This window comes from Pholcus phalangioides, unplaced genomic scaffold (genome assembly GCF_987345545.1).
Source record: "Pholcus phalangioides strain wild (caught in Gottingen) unplaced genomic scaffold, Ppha-v1.0 ptg000018l_1, whole genome shotgun sequence".
Classification (NCBI taxonomy): Eukaryota; Metazoa; Arthropoda; class Arachnida; order Araneae; family Pholcidae; genus Pholcus; species Pholcus phalangioides.
This window is the reverse complement of record NW_028301611.1, coordinates 15,137,310-15,161,209: the sequence shown is the minus strand read 5'-3', so window position 1 is coordinate 15,161,209 and position 23,900 is coordinate 15,137,310. Positions and strand designations below refer to the sequence as shown.

Sequence of the window (23,900 nt, the reverse complement as noted above, 5' to 3'; positions counted from 1 at the left end):
TGGAATTGCAACTCCTCAAGACACGTCTACCTCGTCGCGTTCTCACACACTCACACTGGCGAAAAAAACGTGACAATAATGTACACTGACAAAACGCAGACCAACGTCGCAACAATACCGTCTCTAATAAGATACATACTTTCAGAGACGAGAGAGAGAGATGGTTATTTTTCTCTATAATAATTTCTTTTTTTCTTCTGATAATGTTGCACGTAGGCTCCATTTTCACGAGAACTTATTGATTTTATAAAAGTTATTCATTTAAGAAAGCTTTCAATTGAAGAGATAAAAACCTACTGCGTCCAGAAAATAAATTTCGTAAGCTTCAACTAAATTAAAACAACAACTCAAAAATTGAAAACCTTTTTCAGTTAATTAGACACATTTCGGGCAGATTAATCCCTTTTCTTCCTCCATAGTGAATATAAAGTTATCCCTTAATTGGGGAAGATTTAGTCACCAGAAATTCGTCGATAACAAAAAAATAAAATACATATATACTCGTACTTGTGCAGTGAATATATAGCATATACCTGACTATAAATTCAACCTTTCAAATATTCTAAAAAAATCTATATGACAGCACTATATATAGATATTTATATAGATTGACATTAGAATTAATGCAGTTGAACAAGCATTATAAATTGCACTTGTCTTGATTAACGAACTAATGTTGTGGAATAATGGGAACTGAAAAAAAACAATTCGTAAGAAAATAACTTGGTTTTCCAAATGAGATGAATTTCATGATTTCAAAATATCATGCGTCCAAACAAATATATAACAATTGTTATATATTGTTAATACGTATGACTGTTGAAGCCTCTAATCACTTAGTTTTGTTGCCTTTGTCGGTAGTGCTTCTATGTGGCTAGTTATTTAATAAAATTTGCTTTTATTCGAATTTAACAAGAAAATACTATATTTAGGAATCATACATTATTATATGACAGTTATTCGTCTTTTTCGAAAATAAAATATGAAAGCAAAAAGAGGTTGAATTTCCAAAAAAATGAAAAATATAATAATAAAAAATGAAGAAATCCCAGAATTTAAAGAAAATAATGACACACATTACAATAATTATATTATAAAAACTAATCTGAATGTATACAGGATATCCCATGTGTAATAAGTAAGTGCTAACTCGGCCTTTTTCCTCATCAACCGATTTTCGTAGAGATATTGCTCCAATTTAAAAAAATTCTCAAAATGTGTTCATAGGTTACCCTGTATGAGTTTTGAGAGTAAAAATGCGGTGTGTAACACATAAAAAACTCTAAATTTTTACACGTCCCCCACTCCGTCTTCTAACTTAAAAGTTGTTAATTAAACAAGTTATTAACCAATTAAAAAGTTGTTTCCCCTGTCACTTCTGGGTTCAACGAAAGAAATCCTATGTTTTTAACTGCAATATTCACTGAGGTATTCGTATTCGAAAAATAGGAGAAAAGTTGGAAAAGGACAACATTAATGAGGGAAAGGAGAGTGATCCGCTATTTTTTGCTGCTATTTAGAACTTTTTTCTGTTTTTTTAACTGAAGTATTTCAGTAAATATTATTGTTAAAAACATGGGATTGTTTTTTTTTTTTGACTCAGAAACGACAGGGAAGCAACTAATAAATATCAGCTAACAACACTAATAACAGCTAATAGTAATTCTGATTGGAAGATAGAGGGCTAGGACACCGTATGAAAATGTAGATTTTTTTTCCATTATGTGACAAATTGTGCATTCTCACTCTGAAAACTGGTAGGAGGCAATGTTTGAACACCTTTTTGTTTCAATTGGAATCATACCTCTACGACGAATGGTTAATGAGATAAAGACCACATTAGAACACTTTCGGGACACCCTGTATACAGAAAGAAAGTGTTAATCTCTTCTTTGCAACTCTGCTAAACAGCACCGCCCATCATCATTTGTGCCGATTTTCCTCATGATTCATGACTGAATTTACTCATTCTGATAGTTTCTATTATCCATAATTTTTTTATGAGGAATTTTATGATTCCTCTCTGTACTTACACGTGTTGTGTGGTCGTGTGGGCGTGGTCATCGCATTGGAATAAAAATGTTAGGATCCAGGTTCGAACCACAATGGTGGCACAGTGATGGTCGGCTGAATTTAGCTTTCCATAGTCACTCAACTTCGAGAAACGAATGCGAGACAATCTCCCATTTTGAAGACAGAAAGCAGACACGATACTTAGATACGTCATAGTATTCCCTAGTATTTATTAACTTCACTGAAAAATATGGAAAGCAGACGGCAGCTCCAGCGAAGACACAAAATAAGCACAACTCTGACAACAATAATGTGTGAGTCACGCGCGCACGCACGCACGTACGCGCACACGCAATCCGTTCCTGCGCCTAGGGATTAGTTAGAAATTCCTCAGAGCAATATGTACGAGGTGCATGTACGAGTTAGGTAGTAGTAGTCGGTACATAAATGCCTGTGCAAATCAATTTTGATTTGTATAATATTTGCATTTTATTGCACATAATTTCTAACATTTTGTTCATTCTGATGTTAAATATTCCTCCGCAATTTTTTTTATGAGGAGATTTATGGTGTCACTGTGTGTTTACATAAAAGTGTGCGTAAAAGATGCATGTATATGCGGTTGATGACGTGATTCCAGTGACGTAAATTACGGATTTCATATTTAAATTTGCTTTATTCAATTAAGTAAAAATATACACACGTGCTAACATTCGCATAAAATTAATAAAATAATCATGAGACGAATAAGTGAGCGAGAGATTTGGAGGGTTTGTTACGGCAAATAATATCGACCTATGAGCAGAAATTTTATTTACACAAATATTTCCGAAACGCGTGCAAATCTAGACATATTTGGCCAGAACACGTTTTCAAATTTTTTGTTTCCGACGGCTTTCTTACAATTCAAGACGGTTGTTGGAAATGTATTTTCGGAAACTCATTTATTCGAATGTGGGCGTCTCGGAATTGTAGTCGATATCCTACGCTTGTACAAAAAAGACATTTTGCATGCGTCGGAAACCCTATTGTGAGTTAACGCCTACAGTGTATCTTAGATTTACATATTCATTTATTTGAAGTATTTTATTCACGCATCTCTACTACTATTCAAAGCTTTATACAGGGTGTCCTCTAAGCCCTTATTTGGCCTTTACCTCATCAACCATTCGTCGGATATGTGTGGTTCCAAATTTAAAAAAAAAAAGCTCAAAATGTGTTCAAAAATCACCTTGTATTATATTTGAGTGTAAAAATACAGTGCGACATGAAATAGAAAAAGAAAGTGACAAAATTGAAAATGGTTGAGAACCACTGTCCTAACCAATATCAAATGTTTTCCTTCAGTTCGGAGAATTAGTGATATCATTTTCATTTAGGTAATCAAAAATCATGCTATGATTTAAAGACTAGAATAATACATCAAGAATGTACCGACTTCAGGTTACTTTATTTAACCAGTTGAAACACGGACGCAGAATACTACGGGGGCTAAGGGAGATTTTGAGCTCACAAAATAATATTTGTCGGTACACATATTATTCTATTTTCCAGCTTCGAGGCGTGAATGCGAGCATGTCTTCCGTTGGGAAAAAGTCTCTCTGCAGAGAGCAGGCAGACCTACAATTCGATACTGACATAACATGGAAATTCAATTTCCATCTTTACTTCAGAAAATGTGAGAAAAAAAATAAATATATGAAAAAAATAAAATAAACTGAAATCATATGCGTTTCATATCATAGGCATTTTTACATTTTTAGTGTCAAGTCATGCTTCTAGGTCTGCAATTAAACATATTATGATCCTGAACCCGTGCGGCTTTTCAAGCTGAATCGAGTATAATAATTTCCTGATTATGGTTACAATTAAATTACGTTATAGTCATAAAGAAGTAATGCATTATCTAATTAAATCGGAGAGAAAAAAAGAGTATGCCATTTAAAGATAATGGAAAATGTTATACTATATGTTTTACGGTATTTGTTTCTTTTATAAATGTGATATATATGGTTCTTATGCATACTTACCAATCATCTTGGTAAGTTTGATAAATTCTGGGAAAGTATAACCGGTGATTATATATGTATAATCCCCAGCTCGTATTGTTAAATATTATAAATCGTCAATTAACCACAGAAATTCACCGCTCAAACTTGATGATTGATTCAGTCGAGGAGGGTGATAAAAATGATTCCAAATGTGAAGAAAGCTATAATTACAATACTGATGACTATTTATAAGTTTTTTATCATTATAACTATTATTTAAATTTAATTTACATCACAAAAAAAGTACAGTACAAACATCACGTATGTACAGTTGAATTACAGTTGTTGAATTCAAGCAATATTTCCGCATGATACCTTCCATATTTATCAAACTTAACAACTTCATTCGAAAAATATGCATAATCACCGCCAAAAGTGATGAATGTAAGAAAATTTATCAAAATAACCGAGACGATTGGTAGTCATGCACAATAACTGGCGATTATGTATAATTACCAATTTACCGGATACATAATCCATTTGAAGCTCCTTCGAAATTTCATTCTAATAAATTTTAAATAATGTATACGAATACTTTTGTGCGACGTAAATTATTTCCATGAGAGTTCACAGAGAATAATGAGAAATTTCTCTTACTAATCTTCGTAAACTCCGAATGAAAAATAAATTATCCAATACACGAAGTTATAAATTATATCTTACGATGAGTGGAAATAATAGAAAATATTTCGAGAACGTGCTTAATGTAAAATCTCTTCGATAAAATTCATTCAGACGTGCGCATTTTACTTTAGAAAAATCTTTTATCAAGCGCCAAGAAATCTCTTAAAACTGTCGGAGTTTCTGGATCTAAGACAAATAAATACACGCTTTGATACATGAGATTCCACGAGCTTCAAGTACTGGGAGAAATAACTTTGAATCTTTCCTCTACTTCCGAACGAGAGCGTGCGGACTAAAGTTTTAAAAGCGAACACATGGGTTCTTCAGAATGTTTTACACAAACAAATTTTCTTTCGATCTCAATATTTTTCACCTAAAACATTTCTTTTTTTCATACAAAAAAGAAAAAATCTATTTTTTTCTTACTTTTCTTATCCGTGGAAGATCAAAATCTTTCGCGCATCAGACATGTTTCCTATTTGCTCTGGAAGCAAGAAAAGTATTTTTTTTTATATATTTTTATGTTTCTCCTGCTAACATCTTACGTGTTGTGTCTTGATTTCTCCCCTTTTCTACTTCTCTCACTCACATACACACGTCACCTTTTCACTCCGGAATTTTTTTTCTTCCTATCCCTCCTTTGCTTTGCCTCACATCCTCGAAGAGATCCTGAAATAGTTGAGTAAATATGTGCTGTTCTGATTACTTTTGGATTTGCGCGGCGAAAGAAGTGTGGATTTTTCTCCTTGAGATATACATAAATATATAGAGAGTACTTTTTGTTATTTTACTTTTTTTTTCCCATGGACTCGACTTTTGTTTTTGGGCTTGATCTTTCGACTGTTATTGTTGGGCATAATACCTCTTTGATGATATATTTTTAACTGTGGAGGATAGACTCCCATGATACTAAGGACAAAAGCAAAATTTTCTTTCGTTCTTTAAAACATTGTAACAAAAGAGGAGCCAAGTACGCAATAAATATTCATGTTACCGCTTTCGAAGTGAAGGTGTTTCTTTTGTTTCTGATGTTTATGTTTTGTTTCATTTAACTTCTATTTAATCATCAAAATAATATTTATTTTTTGTTGTGTCACTTTATTGCAATGAATGTTTTCATCATTTCTTTGTGTTTTTTTGTGTTTTTATGTTTATTTTAGTGTAACACTAACCAAGGATGCAATTTTTGCTTTTGTGTATTTAGAATTCTTTCTGTGTGTGTGTTTTTTTTGAAGCTGGAGAATTGCGTGTGATAGAAGTGAAACGTGGGTATCGGGGAATTCCGAATAGTTATATAGCGTTCATGGGGAAATACCTATATTCTAAAATAAATCGCACACTTTTGATCCTACTTTGGATCGGTGAAAAGTAGTCAAACATCCTGTAGACTTCACATACGTCATTTACATTACAAGAGAATGCATATTTACGGAAAATAAATAAATAAATATGTGTATATTTATCAGAAAAAGAAAGGAAACACGTTTTAATTTGCTCACCCTGTCCGAAAAACCAAATTAGAAAGTTGTTGCTCTGTCTCTCCCGAGTCCAAAAAAATATAAAATACTTTTTTAAAATATTGAGAAATTTTTTGAGGGTTGTTATGTCCTCTGAAGTAGATTTTTTTCTGAAAATTACTTGAATATCTGGTTATATATACATGGAGTTAAAAAATGTAGAACTGAATTTGTATGCATAATTTGAAATTTTTAACGTGTGAAACTCGTTGTTCCCGGCCCACAATTTGATCCTGAACCAATACGAGTTTTCAAGCTGAATCTACGGTATTAATTTACTGATTATGAATATATCAGTGCTGGAAATTGCATTATTGTCATCAATAAAACTGATATATAATCTAATTAAATAAAAGAGAAAGAAATAGGGAGAGAGCATGAAAAATTATGAGAATTGAACATTATCTGTTTTACCGACTCTGTATGGTACTGCATATATGATAAAATTGATTATTGCGCATAACTACCGACATTTTGGTATAGCTGACAATTTTTTTTTAATTTATCAAATCTGCCGGTGATTATGTATAAGTTACTTATGTGTAAACTCGCGTTAGAAAACTATAATAAATTGACAAATATATACTTAAATGCTCCGGAAAGTATGCTCAAACTTCAATCTAGGATGATGGATTCAATGGGTGATGTTGATTATGTTCAAAGATGTAGAGAAATGTGAAGAAATCTGAAAAGACGCATACTTTATAAGTTTTATCCACATAACAATTTATTTCAATTTCATTTAAATTTTTTCGCGAAATATGTGCAGTGCACGCAGCATATACGGGAGAAACTGACATGTACTTGAATTTAGAAATGATACATATTTCCACATGATTCCTGCCATGTTCATCATACTTATCAGGTGCAATGGGTGGTGATTGCTCCTAATTGCTGGTAAAAGTGATAAATGTCGGAACATTTATCAAAAATGCATAATAACCGGCGATTATGTATATTTACCGATTTTATACCGAAACATATATAATTCATTTGAAGCATTCTTACAATTTTTTGTGATATATTACAAAATACGAATAGTAATATTTCTCTGCGCGTCGTTATATATTTGAATGAGAGCTCACAGAGTATGCTCACATGAGAAATTTCAATTTAATCTTCTTAATCGAAATGAAGTCTGAGTGAAAAATAAATGATCGAATACACGTAGTTATAAAATTGTTTTTCAAGATAGGTGAAAATAATAGAGAATGTTTCGAGAAAGTGCTAAATGTAAAATGTAATCGAAAAATTCATTCGGACGTGCGCATTTTATTTTAGAAAAATATTTTATCACGCGTCAAAAAAAGAGAAATCTCTTAAAACTGTCGGAGTTTCTGGATCTAAAACAAATAAATACACACTTTGATACATGAGATTCCACGAGTTTGAATTACTGGGAGAAACAACTTTGAATCTTTCCTCTACTTCCGAACGAGAGCGTGCGGACTAAAGTTTTAAAAGCGAACACATGGGTTCCTCAGAATGTTTTACACAAACAAATTTTCCTTCGATCTCAATATTTTTCACTTAAAACATTTCCTTTTTTTTCTACAAAAAAAAATCTATTTTTTCTTACTTTTCTTATCGTTGAAGATCCAAATCTTTCACACATAGACATGTTTTGTATTTGATCTTTAAGAAAAGTATTTTTTTTTCTATTTCTGTTTCTCCTGCTAACGTCTTACGTGTTGTGTCTTGATTTCTGTCCTTTTCTACTTCTCTCTCTCTCTCTCTCTCACATACATGTCACCTTTTTACTCCGGAATATTTTTTTCTATCCCTCCTTTGCTTTGCCTCACATCCTCGAAGATATCCTGAAATAGTTGAGTAAATATGTGCTGTTCTGATTACTTTTGGATTCGCGCGGCGAGAGAAGTAGGGATTTCCCTTCTTGAGATATACATAAATATATAGAGAGTACTTTTTTTTTTACTTAACTCTTGCCATGGGCTCGACTTTTGTTTTGCCCCTGATCTTTCGACTGTTATTATTAGGCATAGTATCTCTTTGATGATATATTTTTAACTGTAGAGGATAGAGTCCCATGATACTAAGGACAAAGGAAAACTTTTCTTTCGTTCCTTGAAAACGTTGCAACAAAAGAGGGGCCAAATACGCATTAAATATTCATGTCACCGCTTTCAAAGTGAAGGTGTTTCTTTTGTTTCTGATGTTCATGTTGTGTTTAATTTAACTTCTATTTAATCATCGAAATAATATTTATTTTTGTTTTGTCACCTTATTTTAATGATTTTTTGTTGCACTTATTTCTTATTTTTGTGTAACATCAACGAAGAATATAATTTTTGCATTGATCGAAGTGAAACTTGCATCATAGTAAGTAGATACGGTATTGGTGAATTCTGAATTGTTATACAGCATTTACGGGAAAATCCTTTCATTTTATAATAATTCGCGAGCAGTGGATCATAGAAGCATATTTCCCTTTGGGAAAAATATTCAAATAACTTGTACACCACCTCAGATACCTTATTCATATTGCGCTGCGAAGGGACATTGGTTCACTAAGAAACATATGCATAATACTGTATTTTAGAACTTCAGCTCTGCTTAGTGGCGAGTCATACATTGTGTGAAGTACACGTCTTGTTCTGTAGATTGAGTGATGCAAGCGTTTCAATATGTGTAACGCTGAACTTCCCATGAGACCTGTCCACTATAGATCTAATCACTAAAGAAGTTTCACTTTGAATAATTAATTTTATTTTTCTTCACGTAATACATCCACTCCTTGACTTACGATTCGACTTACGAGCTATTTTTGCGGAAGCAACTTGTTCATAGATCATGAAGAACTTTTATATTTTTTTCAATCGCTGCAGTTGTAGCAATCCACATAGTATGTTGTAAGGAAAGGAAATTTCACTCCGTAGGTTAATGGAAGAGCAAGCAGGTGGAGTATGAATCATATTTACTTCTATGTAGCGCAGGAAGAATGTATTTGTTACGATCCCATTATGGTAAAACCCTTTCGTAAATGCAGTCGGAATCTTATACATAGATGCAAAGGTATGTATGTGTGTGTGTGTGTGTGTGTGTGTGTGTGTGTGTGTGTGTGTGTGTGTGTGTGTGTGTGTGTGTGTGTGTGTGTGTGTGTGTGTGTGCATGTTTGTTCTTTATACAAATCTACAATTTTAGACCGATCGTCGGTCACATTTTACATATATACCAAACAGAACGGGATTTAACCATAGGCGACTTTAAAAGTACGTCAGAGCTGGGAAAATGCCCGAAATATGTACAACAACAATGGTTCTTTGGTCCCAACAGTCATTTTCAGAATGTTTACTTTCGTTACCGTGGCTTTCTAGCAATGCGTTTCAGACATGTATATGTCTTTACAATGGTTTGTCACTTATTTTATGCTGCCAGTATTATGTATAATAGTTTATTATTATGTGGTTTATCACTTCTTCAATCCTCCCAGTAATTGAAGAAATCCCGGGCATTACCGGGCATTTTTGCTAGTTTTATATAAAAGGACATCCTCTCATTCAAGTGACCTATAGTGCTGCGAACCTTTTGTGGACGTCAATAACAAACCACTTGATCTCAACAACATTCATAAACCTTCTTCTCCTTAACTTCTACAACCAAGACATATTTAAATGATAAGGCTTTTATCCGAGCTAAAATACTAATATCATAAGTTTCGAGGATTATATTAACATTTAGTATGCCCTTACATACAGCATGCACCTTTATTCAAATTGGATAGGTAGGAAGTAAGAGAATTCCGATCCCCTTCCATTTTGTATGATTTTCAAACATACCGAAAAAACAACTGAACAAATAAATAACCGAAAAAAAGTATTTTCATCCATTTAAATTTCATAGAATTCTATCGCTAAAAACATTATTTGAGTATGTAAAGTGACAGCTGTAAAATGAATCGAATTGCTTTGGTATACAGACCCGTCTCCTTTTTATTCAAACCATAATACGTTTAATATAAGAACCTGAATCATTTCTTTACATATATATCAATCTAATTATCAAGCAGTTGTTTCTCAATGAATAAAATAATGAGCAATATATCTGAATAGAAATCAAGGATGACTTATACTGTGATTTTGATTTTTTTTAGTCACTGACATCTTATAATCAGTTAATTCCTTAAAACCAGTTAGAAGCATGCTTCATGTGAAAAAATTGAATTCAAGCATGGAATTGAGCTGAAATTCATTTTTTTTGTAATTTTGAACAGTTTATCTATTTTATTTTAAAATAGAAACAGGGTTTTAGTGAATCCAGATAGAAACACACAGAAAATAAAAGACAGTTGGTGTCAGCTGTTAGATTGATGAGCCCAAATGCCATACCAAAAGGCCCGTATGTGAATATATCCCTACATACATATGAGTAATGCACGTCATGGATCCCCCACGTGGATCATATCACCACTATGGAATTCATCGGTAATAGAAGTTAACATAGCACGTCTATCCTCACGAACAAGCCTTACAAAGCTTCCGCTGACGGGTGCCATCCGTGACTCATACCTGGCAATGTCTCGTCCTAGATATTCATCTGTTTGCAAAACACTTTTGATTTTCACCTGCTGACTGAGATATAACGTGAACAGCTGACACGACTTACGATTTGCAAATTATTTTTACGAACTTGTCTGACCATCACGATCTATCCATTGTCGAAGTTTGATAAACCTTTGGCTCATTTTCCAACGACGATAACCCCTGCATGACAAAGCTCATTCTAAAGCATTTATGTATTGCCTCAAATTCCACTTCTCTCATTTGATCTACCTCGTCTGCATAACATACAGGTAGTTTTCATATCTCCACTGATGAGTATACACAGTGATACCTCGGCTTTTGAAATTTTCTGCCAACGAATATGTCTCCGGGATAATTTCCCGCCTTTGTAAACGAATACGGGTTCGTCTAACCGATATTTTCATTGATATGGATGCACGCTCTAACTTAAAAAAGCCGCGTTGTAAGCTGAATATTAGCGCACAATAACCATCCGGATAACTGTCACTCGAAGCCGGCTAATTTACATCTATCTTGGAATCTTTTTCCAGACGTACGACCTCTTCTCTTTCTAAAAGTTATTGAACTATTTCATGGAAAAAAATTAAAGATATAAAATGTATCGAAAATAAGGTCAGTGTTAATAAAGTTAATTCAGTGCAAGACTCTTAGCATCAAACTGAACAGGATAGGCGATCTTGGATCTTATACTTTCCGACTGCATTTACGTGCACAGGAAGGAGCTGACCAAAGCACAAATGGATGGAGACACCTATGGATTTGACTGGGTTGTCACATTTGACACCAGCTATAGTAGACCAAAGCTAATGTTGGTTGTGTGTACATAGTGTAAAATAAAAATATCTCCATTATCTCATCTCGTTGTAAATTCTTATTTTACCAATTTTGAAGCTATTCACTTTAACTTTCGATCGGTTTTCGTCTTTTTTACGGTGGTTATTGAGTGTTTCATGAATTTTATCTTCAAATTTTTTTTTGGGCACTACCTGGAACGGATTAAACAATTTTCCATAGAAACCTGTAATTATGAAATCGCGTTTCGGATGACGGATTATTTTCGTTAGGCAAGGTACCACTGTATATTTGTGATGGCCATGTTTTTTCCCAAATGCGCCAGCTTGAGAACTCACGTTGATTAAAAGGAAAAAATTAAGTGTTTCTTTTCCATTCGGAGATATTTCCCATGCACACGGCAGTATTCAACTACTCTCAGGATTTCAATTCATTTTGACATGCTCAGATGACTAGTATATTGACCACTTTTATTTACGTACGTATTTCGCATCGAACGTGCTGATATTATTCTAGACCAGTGGCGATATCATTATCCTTGGTCAAATTAACTGACAAGCTGATATGATAATTTATTTGTTGTAATCCACTATGATTAACTGATTCTGTGTAATTGCGGATTGCCCTTAGTTTGCAGAATTTATGTATACATAATGATTGTATACATATTGTATACACAATGATGCTATGTTATGTCATCTGTTGTCGGGATATAATATAATTATTGAATTTACGATTCACATTCGCAGGTAGCTTGGATCCACACGGACAGGTATACCCTGTTGACGTTACAGAACCGTGTGATCACGCGGAACCCAAGATACAAAGTCGCTCATAACAACCATCGGACATGGTGGTTGCATATTTCAAACGTCGAAGAAAGGGATCGTGGAGAATATATGTGCCAGATTAATACTTCGCCCATGAAAAGTCAAGTCGGTTACATTGATGTGGTTGGTGAGTTGTTGAATTTATTTGAATGATGTGTCAATTTGTAAATAACAAATAACTATAATCATAAATTGAGGTTTTGTATAAGGCATAAATATCATGATGTATATAGATCTTGAAATTGGTGTCTTTATGATCATAAACTGTGGCTGCGGTTGCTGGCAGTACACGAGACACGCCTTGTATTTTTACAAGGCGTATGTATATAGAGAGTGGATGGTGTATATAATGGTGGTCGGTGGATATATAGAGTTGACCAACTCTATATATCCTAATATATAGAGTTGTGTGTAACATCATTCAGGCTTATATGAGTTTTCCCTATATTAGATTATCATCGTGAATTTAAAATAAACAATGAGTATTTAAAACATTTATTTTCCAATAAATGGGCTAATTTCTATTCTCTGAACCAAATGAAAGAGCATTTCACTCTTCTTACCTAACACTATAGTGAATAACTTAAATACGCGTATGTTCGAAACAGAAAAAATTATATATTTAAATTTAAAAACAAAAACAACACTCAAAGAACTTCATTTTTTCCGAGACGTTTTCAAGACTATTTGACGTCTTTGCATTTATATGTGCGCATTCAATATTCATAGATAAACACACATTTGCATAGTTAGCCTCCATCAAAGAAGTATATCTTAAAATCACAATGTGTTTAGTCAGAGGAAGAAAGTATGTCTTATGTGAGGAGACCGTAAATTAGAAGTCAAACCGATTTCTTTTCTTATTTTGTTCCTTTTGCGATCGTATTCACATCGAATTATACAGTTCATCCGTATATATCAGGATTTAAAAATTTTTCTCGTCTCATTTTAACAGTAGACTCGTTGTGTCAACGGCAGGTTCCCACTATATCTAGCAGTTCCTCTTTAGCAGTTTCCTTTTTTTTTTTTTTTCTGTCTTTCACGAAATATGCTAATTTCCTAACTGTAGTTCAACCTCTGTTTAAGTGAACTTTACTTGTGCGCATTTCCATTCAGAAAAGTTCCAGGATTACGTTTCTTTGCGACCGACCTGATTTTTCGAAGCGGGAAAAATCTGCAATTTAAATTGTTCGTTCACATCTTCAGCAGATGTCGAAATATTCTGGACATTTGTTTGCAAATTGAGATTTCTCATCTACTTTCTTTCCCAATGTAATACTATCCCTCTCACTCGATTTTTTTCCCCAATATTATGCATTGGGTGAAGAATTAGTATATCTGATAAGGCTTAAAATCACATTACCTTACCGGAGATGAGACTTTGTCAGAAATGAATACATTGAAATCGAGTCGTATCGTTTCTTTTTTATAAAAATATTCTTTTTTTTTTGTAATCTAAATTCTACAGTCGGCCTTCGATATTTGCTGTTTCCGTATTCGTGGTCTCTTTCCCAGTTTTCTATTAAAAAAAAAAGAAAAAACAATGTTTCAGTGCTAATTTTAGTATAGGAACAGAATATCAATTATATGAACAACATAATATCAATTATATGAACAACATAATATCAATTATATGAACAACATAATATCAATTATATGAACAACATAATATCAATTATATGAACAACATAATATCAATTATATGAACAACATAATATCAATTATATGAACAACATAATATCAATTATATGAACAACATAATATCAATTATGGGATCAGCAGAAAAGTTTGAAATGAAATAACACGGCTATTTTTGAAATAGCACGGAGATTTGAGTAAATCTAACGTCGATTATTCGTGTGTATAATCAAAAACCCAAAAGGTAATTCATTTCTATTTCTGTGAAAAAAAAAGCTTTGTACAGATATTCGTCAAGGAGCGCGAGAAGCGATGAGTAGCCGACTGTTTTCATTTTTGATAATTTTTTGGGCTTCTTCATTCCCGGGTTCTTCTCTATTCAATGTTGTTCGATTATGTATTCATAACTGAGAACTATATTTGTTTATGGATATAAAGTATGCTCCAAAACTAGAAAAAAAAATCTTGTAATTCAGCACAAATAAGATTTAGTATACAGTATTTACACTCTTCAGTACAAACACGTTTCCCAGTAAACCCATAACATGACAAAGACATGAAATAAGGGTGTAAAATTAGGTGTGGGAAAATCCATAATATGATTCAGTATAAGAAGTATTGATTTCTAACTGATAAGTTTATAATGAGCAGTTTGTAACATTTTTTTTTTCATCATTCTTGCACATTCACCACATGTTGAAGTTGTGCAACCCATGAAAAAATTAAGTTTTTTGTTTCCACCTTTTGATGTTACCTTACTCCTTTTTTTTTTAGCAGTTTGGAACCGAACAACAGTTACATACTGAATAGCGCACGAACGTTTCGTCTTGCGGAAGGACGACACGTACGATGAACGTAGCTGTTCAATAAGTTTTTAGAGGGAGTGCGTTCGTAAACTATTTCTGGCTTTTTGTATTGCTATAGATTGAAAGATAGAACAAAATCCAGGAGCTTATTATAGTGGGAGATCTGGGATTTGGTAGAAAACGTGAACAGGCCACCTCCGTGATGCTACTTTCACTGAATATTTTCTGGCCATTTGATTGGTTACAGCAACGGCAAATTTTGTTGAATTGTAGTGTGAAATAGTTTCTGGGTTTTGTTTTGGGGGCTACTACTGCCGATATCGTCTGGTCGATGAAACGTGCGCAGTATAATGAAATATTATAATCTTTTTTCTACCTGTTAAATTTCCATTGTGCATCATCGTTTTCCAGTAGCGATATTTCATGCAATTGCAGTTTCACTATCTTTATTGGGTCAGGTAGTGATCTTCACCTGATTCTCATCACCTTCCCTACTAAGCTCTTATTTTTTGGCTTTTAGCATCTGGGGCAACTTCAGTGTTGCGAGAAAAAGGTGTCGATTGAGACATTTCTGCATTTTTTCTCAGTGCAGAATTCGATTCTATGATCCACGATTTCTTCAGCCCTCAATCCTATGATCCTCGATTTCTCAAACCCTCATCCCATCGAGTTCCCGTAATTTTATTACAGACAACCTGCATCAAGACCACGAAAATGAAGCCAATGTATATTGCAAACATTTTGTGATGTACCGCAAAAAGCGAAGACATGATTCATTGTATTAGAGTTCTTACTCATCTGCAAAAAAAGGACCAAAATCTAGTATATAGTTCTATGGATTTGGCTGACGCTGTGTATCTGGCTCAAAAGTGAGCGTTGGTTTCGCTAACTTCGTCTTCTTAGTGATATGTATGCAGAGAGATATTCACATACAGGCGCTTTTGATATGACATTTGGGCTCATCAATCTAACAGCTGACACCATCTGTCTTTTAGTTTCTGTATGTTTCTATCTGGATCAACTAAAACCATGTTTCTATTTTAAAATAAAATAGATAAACTGTTCAAAGTAACACAAGGCAAAGTGAATTTCAACTCAATTCCATGCTTGAATCCAATCTCTTTTTCACATGCGAAGCATGCTTTTAACTGGTCTTAAAGATGTAACTGATTATAAGATGTCAGAGACTAAAAAAAATCAAAATCACCGTATAAGTCATCCCTGATTTCGATTCTGATATATTGCTCATTATTTGATTCATTGAGAAACAGCTGCTTGATAATTAGGTATATGAGAAATGATTCGGGTTCTTAAAATAAACGTATTATGGTCTGAATAAGGAAGCAGAAGGGTTTGTATATCAAAGCGATTCGATTCATTTTATAGCTGTCAGTTTACATACCCAAATAATGTTTTTAGCGATGAAATTCTATGAAATTTAAATGGATGAAATCTTTTTAGTTATTGTAGTTGTTTAATTGCCTGTTTTGGAAAGGGTTCGGAATTATCTTGCTTCCTACCTATTTGATTTAAATAAATGTGATTGCTGTATTTAAGGGCATGTTCTCAATGTCTTGATCAGTTGCGTCACTATGTGTTCTGAAAGAGAGATTCGCTGGAAGCTGATCCTTCCCAAGATTTGGAAATCCGTTCAAAACGTATTTCGTGACAACCTCAACTGCAAGCCGCAATTTTATTACCTTTTTGTGTCATCGTATGCGTACATGGATTTCAGATGTCCATTTTTTTCTAGAGTTGACTTTTTACTTTCCCAAAACCTTTCTCGAGTTACGTCAGAATACCAAGTATTCGTCAAGTTTACAAAGAAAAAGCAAATATTTACCTCAACTTTCCATTCCTCATTGAGAAAAAAAGATAATCTCCTCGGAAAATAAATTGGTCATGACTTTGAAAGAAATTTATTCTTCACTATCTTCACGTAGAAATATATTTTAGAAAAGATAACCACTTCCAAAAGAAATATCTGCACCCACTTTTTTCCTGTAGTCTACATTGGGTCAAATTGACCCAAACCGCGGTTCTAGGTTTAAATGCTCATTGCTCTCAAATACAAAATGCGAAGCTAAAAAAATTTTCGTGTATTAATATTCATATGGTATCATGAAATGTCAGATTTTTTCTTTATCATCTGAGCATCAGCAGCTATTTTGTACGTGTTTCTGGATGGGATGAATGTGCGTGATTTTTTTTCATACTTTTTTGAGGTCGACACCTTGCGACCTTTTTCTTGTGATTCGTGTATGTTTAATCATAACCACCCTGTATGTGTCCCTTAGTTTAAAATTCATGTTATAACCACAACGAACCTCTTTCGGGAAACTCGCAGTACGGTTGTCATGCTGCATTCAGCGAAAATGATTCAGCATGGTCCTCCCTTCGGTCAAAGGATAATCCCCATTGCTGAACCAATAATTTAACCGAAACCAGAGAAACCGTCCACCTTATAAAGGAGCATCAGGCTCATCTACCGCACTACGTTCCGCTAAAGTTATTGGCTAACGCTAATTAGTGCTGCAGAGGTGGGGAGGTAAAATGGCTTGAGTAAGATGATAAGCACAAAAGGCTGCTGATCTCTGTTCACCATTATTCCGTCTCCTCATGCCCCTTCCTCCGAATTCGGTCTCAATAACTGTTTCTGCTCCAATGAACAAACTCGGATGTCGCTTGCCACTGACTAACCACACCCAGGTATAGGAGAGTACCCCCTTCCCCCTCCTTGCAGCGTCTCATCTCGGTTTCGGAGCTACAGATATTCAATGATGTCATATAAGCGTGTCACGCCACTCCGCATATGACACATGGAGACAAATTGGACTTAAGCCGTCGAAGCTTCCAAAAGACCGATGCGCAATTCCAAAGCAGATGCGTTTGCGGAATGATAAATGACGGCGGTGTTGATGACATTTCTCCAGGAACCGTTGTTTGGTGATTTTACGGCCGTTGTTCGTGGTGACTGCCTCGTAAGGGTTTCGGATCCGTGGGATACAGGAATTTCACCAACAACAATCCTTCACGACACACGACTTTCTACCAGCGTTTATACCTCCTATGGTCTCGGAGAACTAATCAATACACGAACATAATCAATAAAATTTAATGAGAAACTTGGTAAGAGAGCATTTGCATATATAAGCTGGAGAAAATTAAGGTAAAATCAAATTACTCGAGTGTGATAAGTAGGAACATTCGGACGAGGAAAAAGTGTATAATATATCTAATGCGTGGCTCTAAAAATATTACTCGATTACAGATCCTCCGAAGAGATTGGGGAAAAAGAAAATGTTAAAAATGGAGATAAGAAAAACTACGCAACTTCCAGAAAATATTAATCTGATAACCAAGGATAACAGTTGGGAGAAACGTTTTTCTTCTCGTTTTTGATGTGTCTTGCGATGCATTTTTTTTTCTCTCATCTCATTTCGGCAAGAAAAACACATGGATAGCAATAAGAAGGCAGGTTTTTTTGTAACCATTTCTTAGAAAGACATTAAGCTGTATAAGTTCGACAAACCGCGATATCGAGTCATCGGTCGGTTGACATAAACGACTTTGTTGTTCCTAATAATTTACTTAAGTGCATACTTATGAAAATAGAATATTTTCGTGAAATCGTTTAGAAATCCGTATGTTGGTTAATATACAGTTTTTTTATACTAAAAATAAAACGAATTAACAAGGAGAGGGTCCCAAAGTGACATCCTCAGAAAAGAAAAAGTACAATCATCTCATTCAGAAACACTCAAAAATGAAAAATGATAATAATTAGAGGCGGTGAACAGTTATTGACGCCTTCACGATCACGCACGAAAAATTTAGTGCAAACGCACTATTGGAAATAACTCCAATGCAGTTCTCTAGGTTTTCATTTCCCTCTCGTCACCACCGGGAAGCATCATTGTCACTCTATGAATCGAACTTGTTCACCCTGTTTCATCGATACTACTGTTTGTGATATTTTTCCCGCATATAATGTACCTTTCTACTAAAGACATGCGGGAGCGAAAGAGAACACACGTATTGTGAAAGATAAATCTGATCTACATTCTGTATTTTCTGTTATACTGTTATTTTTGTTTCGCTTTCTTTACATTTTTTCTTCTATTTCTTCCATTGTTTTTTTCTCCTTTACTCTTCTTTTTGTTTTCTTAACGTATGGTTAGGTTAGGACGAGGTAACCAGATTTATCACTGATTTGCCGAGCAGAGATAGACATTTAAATTTGTTTCCAAAAGCTTGTACGTGAGAGCAAAGCCGCAAAAGTTAAGCGCAGCAAAACCGCGCACGTGAGTTTAAGCCTAAAAAAATTACTAAGAATGACAACAATTGGCTACTCATTGCTTCTCGCGTGTCTTAGTGGTACCTGTAAGAAAAAACTTTTTTTCCCAATCTCTGTTTCAGCTTCTCTCTTCTATAAATTGGTGATTTCTCCCCTTCTCTTTTTGTGTGCTGTACCAACACCATCTATAGGAGAAGGCCTCCTCGTGAAACTTGCGACATCACTGAAGCAGGCCATTTCTCCTGTAGCCATTGGATATAACAATCCGACGCGTGCGATATCTTTAAATTTTTATTGCAGCATATCCAATGGCTACATGTGGAACGGCCTACATCAGTGATTTTGCGAGCTTCGCACGGAGGGGTTCTGCTATAGATGGTGTTGGCTGCACCAGGTCATGTGTTGTTTGAATGGCGTCACTATAGAAATGCTCTGGGATTGCGGGATTTTTAAATTCATTCTTGACCTCTATTGGCGATCGAAAGTTGTTATTTTTTGTGTATATTTAAATGAGTAGAATCAGTGGAAATTTTCTTTTAAAACTTTTTAAAGACGCCACCTTGCGACGTTACCTGGTGACACTTTACTACACATTATTTAAATCTCACACAATTATTTTACATTTGACTTACAAGTGGTTTCCGAGCTACAATTTACATATCCATATATAATTTACCAATGAAATTGTCCTAAATAATTGCTTGGCTAAAATATACAGTCGCAAATTAGTTCACATTAGAATTAATGTACTGGCCTTTACTAGGTTTTATTACTGCATGTTACAGTACATTTTATGACAAGTATTCCAATAGTTACATTTTCAAATTATTGCACAGCCGCCCATACTAAAGCATACCTAAGCAAATTAGTCCAGACTATTGTTTATGAAATCATTATACCTGTTATTATGATAGTAGTGGAGTATATGCTTGAGTACAGCCTAGTATAATTCACGTGATTATTGGAAGCTACCAGTCGCCTAACACATGGCCATGGTAAATACTACAAAAAAAAAAAAAAAAAAAGTTGTGCGCTCCAAATGTTCGAATTCACACGCTTAACATGCATACTGTGCATAAAGAGAACATTCCCGTGCACAAATAAACTTTCAAATCTTTCAATAAAAAAAAACAACCCTAGATTCATTACTAAATTCTGTACATATCAATATTCATCAATACCTCAAACTGGAGAAATAAGAAATTTCTTCATGGGCTCATACCATAATCATGAAAATCATACGCTTTTTCTTGTTTAAAATTATCAACACATGAGAAACGTATAAGCACGTATGCATACAATACTGTCAGTACAAATAAGTATAAAATGATATATAGTGTGTTTGAGTTGGATTTAAAAATGAATGAATTATGTTTCAAAATAGAAAAAAATTTGAAGAAATAATAATTTTTAGTGTTAATAAATAAATTCAGAAGAAAAAGAAGATATAAATTATTTCTGAAGCTACTCATTATCAAGAGTAAAAGATGTAAGACTCAAATTTTTCGAGCCTCTAGAGTTTTTCCTGACTCGTTGATATTTTTACTTTCTTTTATGCTTTCATTTTGTTAAAATATTCAGCACCGAAAACACGTATAGAAATTAAAGTTCCACAAACAATTTCTCTTCGAATTGGAATGTGTTTTTTTCTCTCTTTTAGTTTCTCTCTGAATTACAAACTTATAAATTATGCATTTCTTCACTCTAAACTCCCATCCTTTTCGTCCGCATTTTCATTTTTCTTTCTAGTTAAAAGAATCTTGATTTTCACTGACAAAGGAATAAAAGTGCATATATATACACATAAATACTCATATAATAACGTAAGGGAGAACTGTTCTTATTCCAGAACTCATAACGAAACAAAGCTTTCTTAGTGAGCTTATCGCAATTTATTATGGAAACGTAATAGAAAATTTGCATCCCAACTAAATCAACGCGAAAACAATATTGCGTGTGTATTTCCTGCAACAAAAATGAAGGAATATACGTTTTATACGAATTTTCTTCTTTGTGAATAACTGTTTAAAAAATTTCTCAATCAGGCATAAAAAGATGGATGTACGAGAGATAGATTGATAAGAAATTAGAATGAAAATGAGTAGTTTGTAATTCATATTGTTATGATATTTTTTATGTAGTTGAAATGTCCAAATAAAGGAGAAATATAGTTTCCCTTTATTTTTATTGATATTTAGAAACGAATAAAATATTGGTTAGCAAAGCGGAATTGTTGTTATCGTGGAATTTTCCAATTTCCTCAATTTATTGCAATTTTATGAATCTCTGAATACGTCAAATTTTCGCAACTCCCATAAAATGACACAGACAAGGAACCAACTCTTTCTGGTTAACACTGGACAATATGACCCTACACTTCTTTGTTTTCACATTAAATGCTTGCTAATTTTGGAACCAACTTCAAACCTTTGAAACAATTATACATTTATAAATTTTCTTAATTCATTCATTAAAATTTTACTTTTAATTGTGTTAACTAATTACAATTAGAGAGGTACCTCTCTTTTAGTGTTGGTTTAAAAAAAAATGTCCTACTGTATACCCACGTACATATTTCAACATATTAAAAAACCAACTGTTCATACAAATAAAATAATGGTCGCTTTCTTTATTCAGATATTGTTTGTGATGAGATATACAGTATATTTTCTTGTTTCACTCGCTAACATGGACTTAAAATTCATGAAACTCATTAATTTTGAATTAACTATTAGTATGAAATTGATAATCCGTAATAAAACAACTTCCAAATAATTATCGTTTTTGTACAAAAAGAAATAAATAAATCATGAATATATTTAGCTTTAAAGGCACGCTTCCATGGACTTTTTAGATAACCCATACACACGCAGTGTGAAAACCGAGAATATCATACAAACATATTAGAATTTTTCTACCACTCTAATCCAACAACAATTAATATTGCACTAGTGACTTTCATTTCTAGCATTTATAATAATGTTATTAGATTTTGAACCAAATGGAGTTACATGAAACGAGCATTTAAAACGGATTAAGCAACTAAAAATATACTTCATTGAATTTCAAAGGAAACTAACTATAAATTCTAGATATTTTTGTGCCTCGTTTTGATCGATCCAACATGTCTGAAAGAATCGATGGATTCTAAGTAATCATTTAATACTTCTAAAGATTTTCTTTTTTTTTTCTTATCACGAAAATATTTCGGTATTTTCCCGATTTTTATTTTAAGAAAGATTTGCTGACCGTTGAATTATTTTAACTTTCTTTTCTCTCAAGTTTTTTTAAGCAATACTCCTGTTATATAAGTATTATCGGATTTTCTGCAGAGAAACAAAATAACGACAAGAGATAAAAATTATTACATTTAATGCATTTCTTAACACTAGAATGACCTTGAAAGTCATTTTGAATGTTTATGACTTTGAAAACGCTATAAACCTGACCGTATTTAACGTACACAATTTTCGATGTGTTTTTCTGTCTGTACAAACATTTGAAGGCAATTGTTCAAGAAATATCGAATATATGGCCAGAATTACCAATAGTTATTTTGACTGGTATATTTGAATTGTATATGTTTTCTCCTTCCTGTTGGGAATTGTATAGGATTTTGCTTTTAGGTTTATTCCCTATTATTCCAAAATGCACGCAAAACACAGCAAATATTCACTAGTAAAATACACTTCCTACACACTACACACCTCTACGACGAATTGTTTATGAGATAAAGGCTGCATCAGCACTTATAAAACACCCTGTATAGTTGTTCGGCTGCAATTGAAGTGAAGAATAACTGATTGAATATTTTTCACTCCAATTTTATAAATGTTAATTTAGTTTAAATTTTATTTTGTGAATTAATTGAAATAAAATCCCGAAACTATACTTTCCAACCATAGTCAAATAAGAAGTTTAATAACATGAGAAATATTTATAGAAAATAATTAATTGATAATAAATGTAATTAATTTGGAAAAAAAAAACCCCAAATTTTTTTCACAAACATGAAACACTTCATCCAAGGGAGTGTGGGAAGTTAAGTCGTATTGCACTGGGGGTTCAGGATATAGGAATGGTTAAGAACCACTGCGTTGGAGGTATGCTGGTGATGCAAACGTTTGTTTGAGGCAAATGCACAAACAAAATCCGTTTTGAAAAATGTATCTTGCTTAACCTGCGAGGACATCTAAATAGTCTGAATAGAAAACACCGTGATCACTTACAAAACGTACACATCATGGAAATGGAGCAATGCACGATAAGAAATAAGTACAATGTTTATCCTCTTTTTGCAATGGTAAATCTTGTCAAAAAATGGAAAGTAATTTTATGGACACCCTGTATGCGTAAGGAAAGGCAAATTTCTCTAAATTAAAAAATTAACCATGTTGAACAATAATTGTAATTTTGTATTGTAAATATTTAATAAAGTCATATAAATATATTGTGCTAAAAACAAGCAGCGGTCAAAGCAGAAGACTGTTAGTAGCCCTTACAGGTATATTGTACAGTATAGTCTGGGCCTTCTATGCCTAAATGCACAGGTTCACATTTTTAATTACAATGTGTCAATAATAGCTGAAATTTTTTTTTAAATATATGAACGATCGAAGTAATTTAAATTTCACAAGATAAATTTTTTCTCTACAAATCCTCAATGAAAACTACTTGAGACATTCTGATATTAACGACTCTCAAAAGATGCATAAATCCAATCATTTTACGATCCTTCCGTCGCGATCCAAGTAGTTTCCCACAAATATTTTGTGAAGCTACTGAATATCC

General features: G+C 33.5%; 1 protein-coding gene across 1 annotated transcript in view; it reads left to right on the top strand.

The window, feature by feature from the left end:
* The window catches only part of LOC149071766 (neurotrimin-like), a 154,606-nt gene that overhangs the window by 96,870 nt on the left and 33,836 nt on the right, over window positions 1-23,900 (top strand). The window contains exon 3 of the mRNA XM_089247705.1: window positions 12,288-12,495. Within this exon, the coding sequence (XP_089103831.1) occupies window positions 12,288-12,495 (208 nt within the window). The remainder of the gene's footprint in view (window positions 1-12,287; window positions 12,496-23,900) is intronic.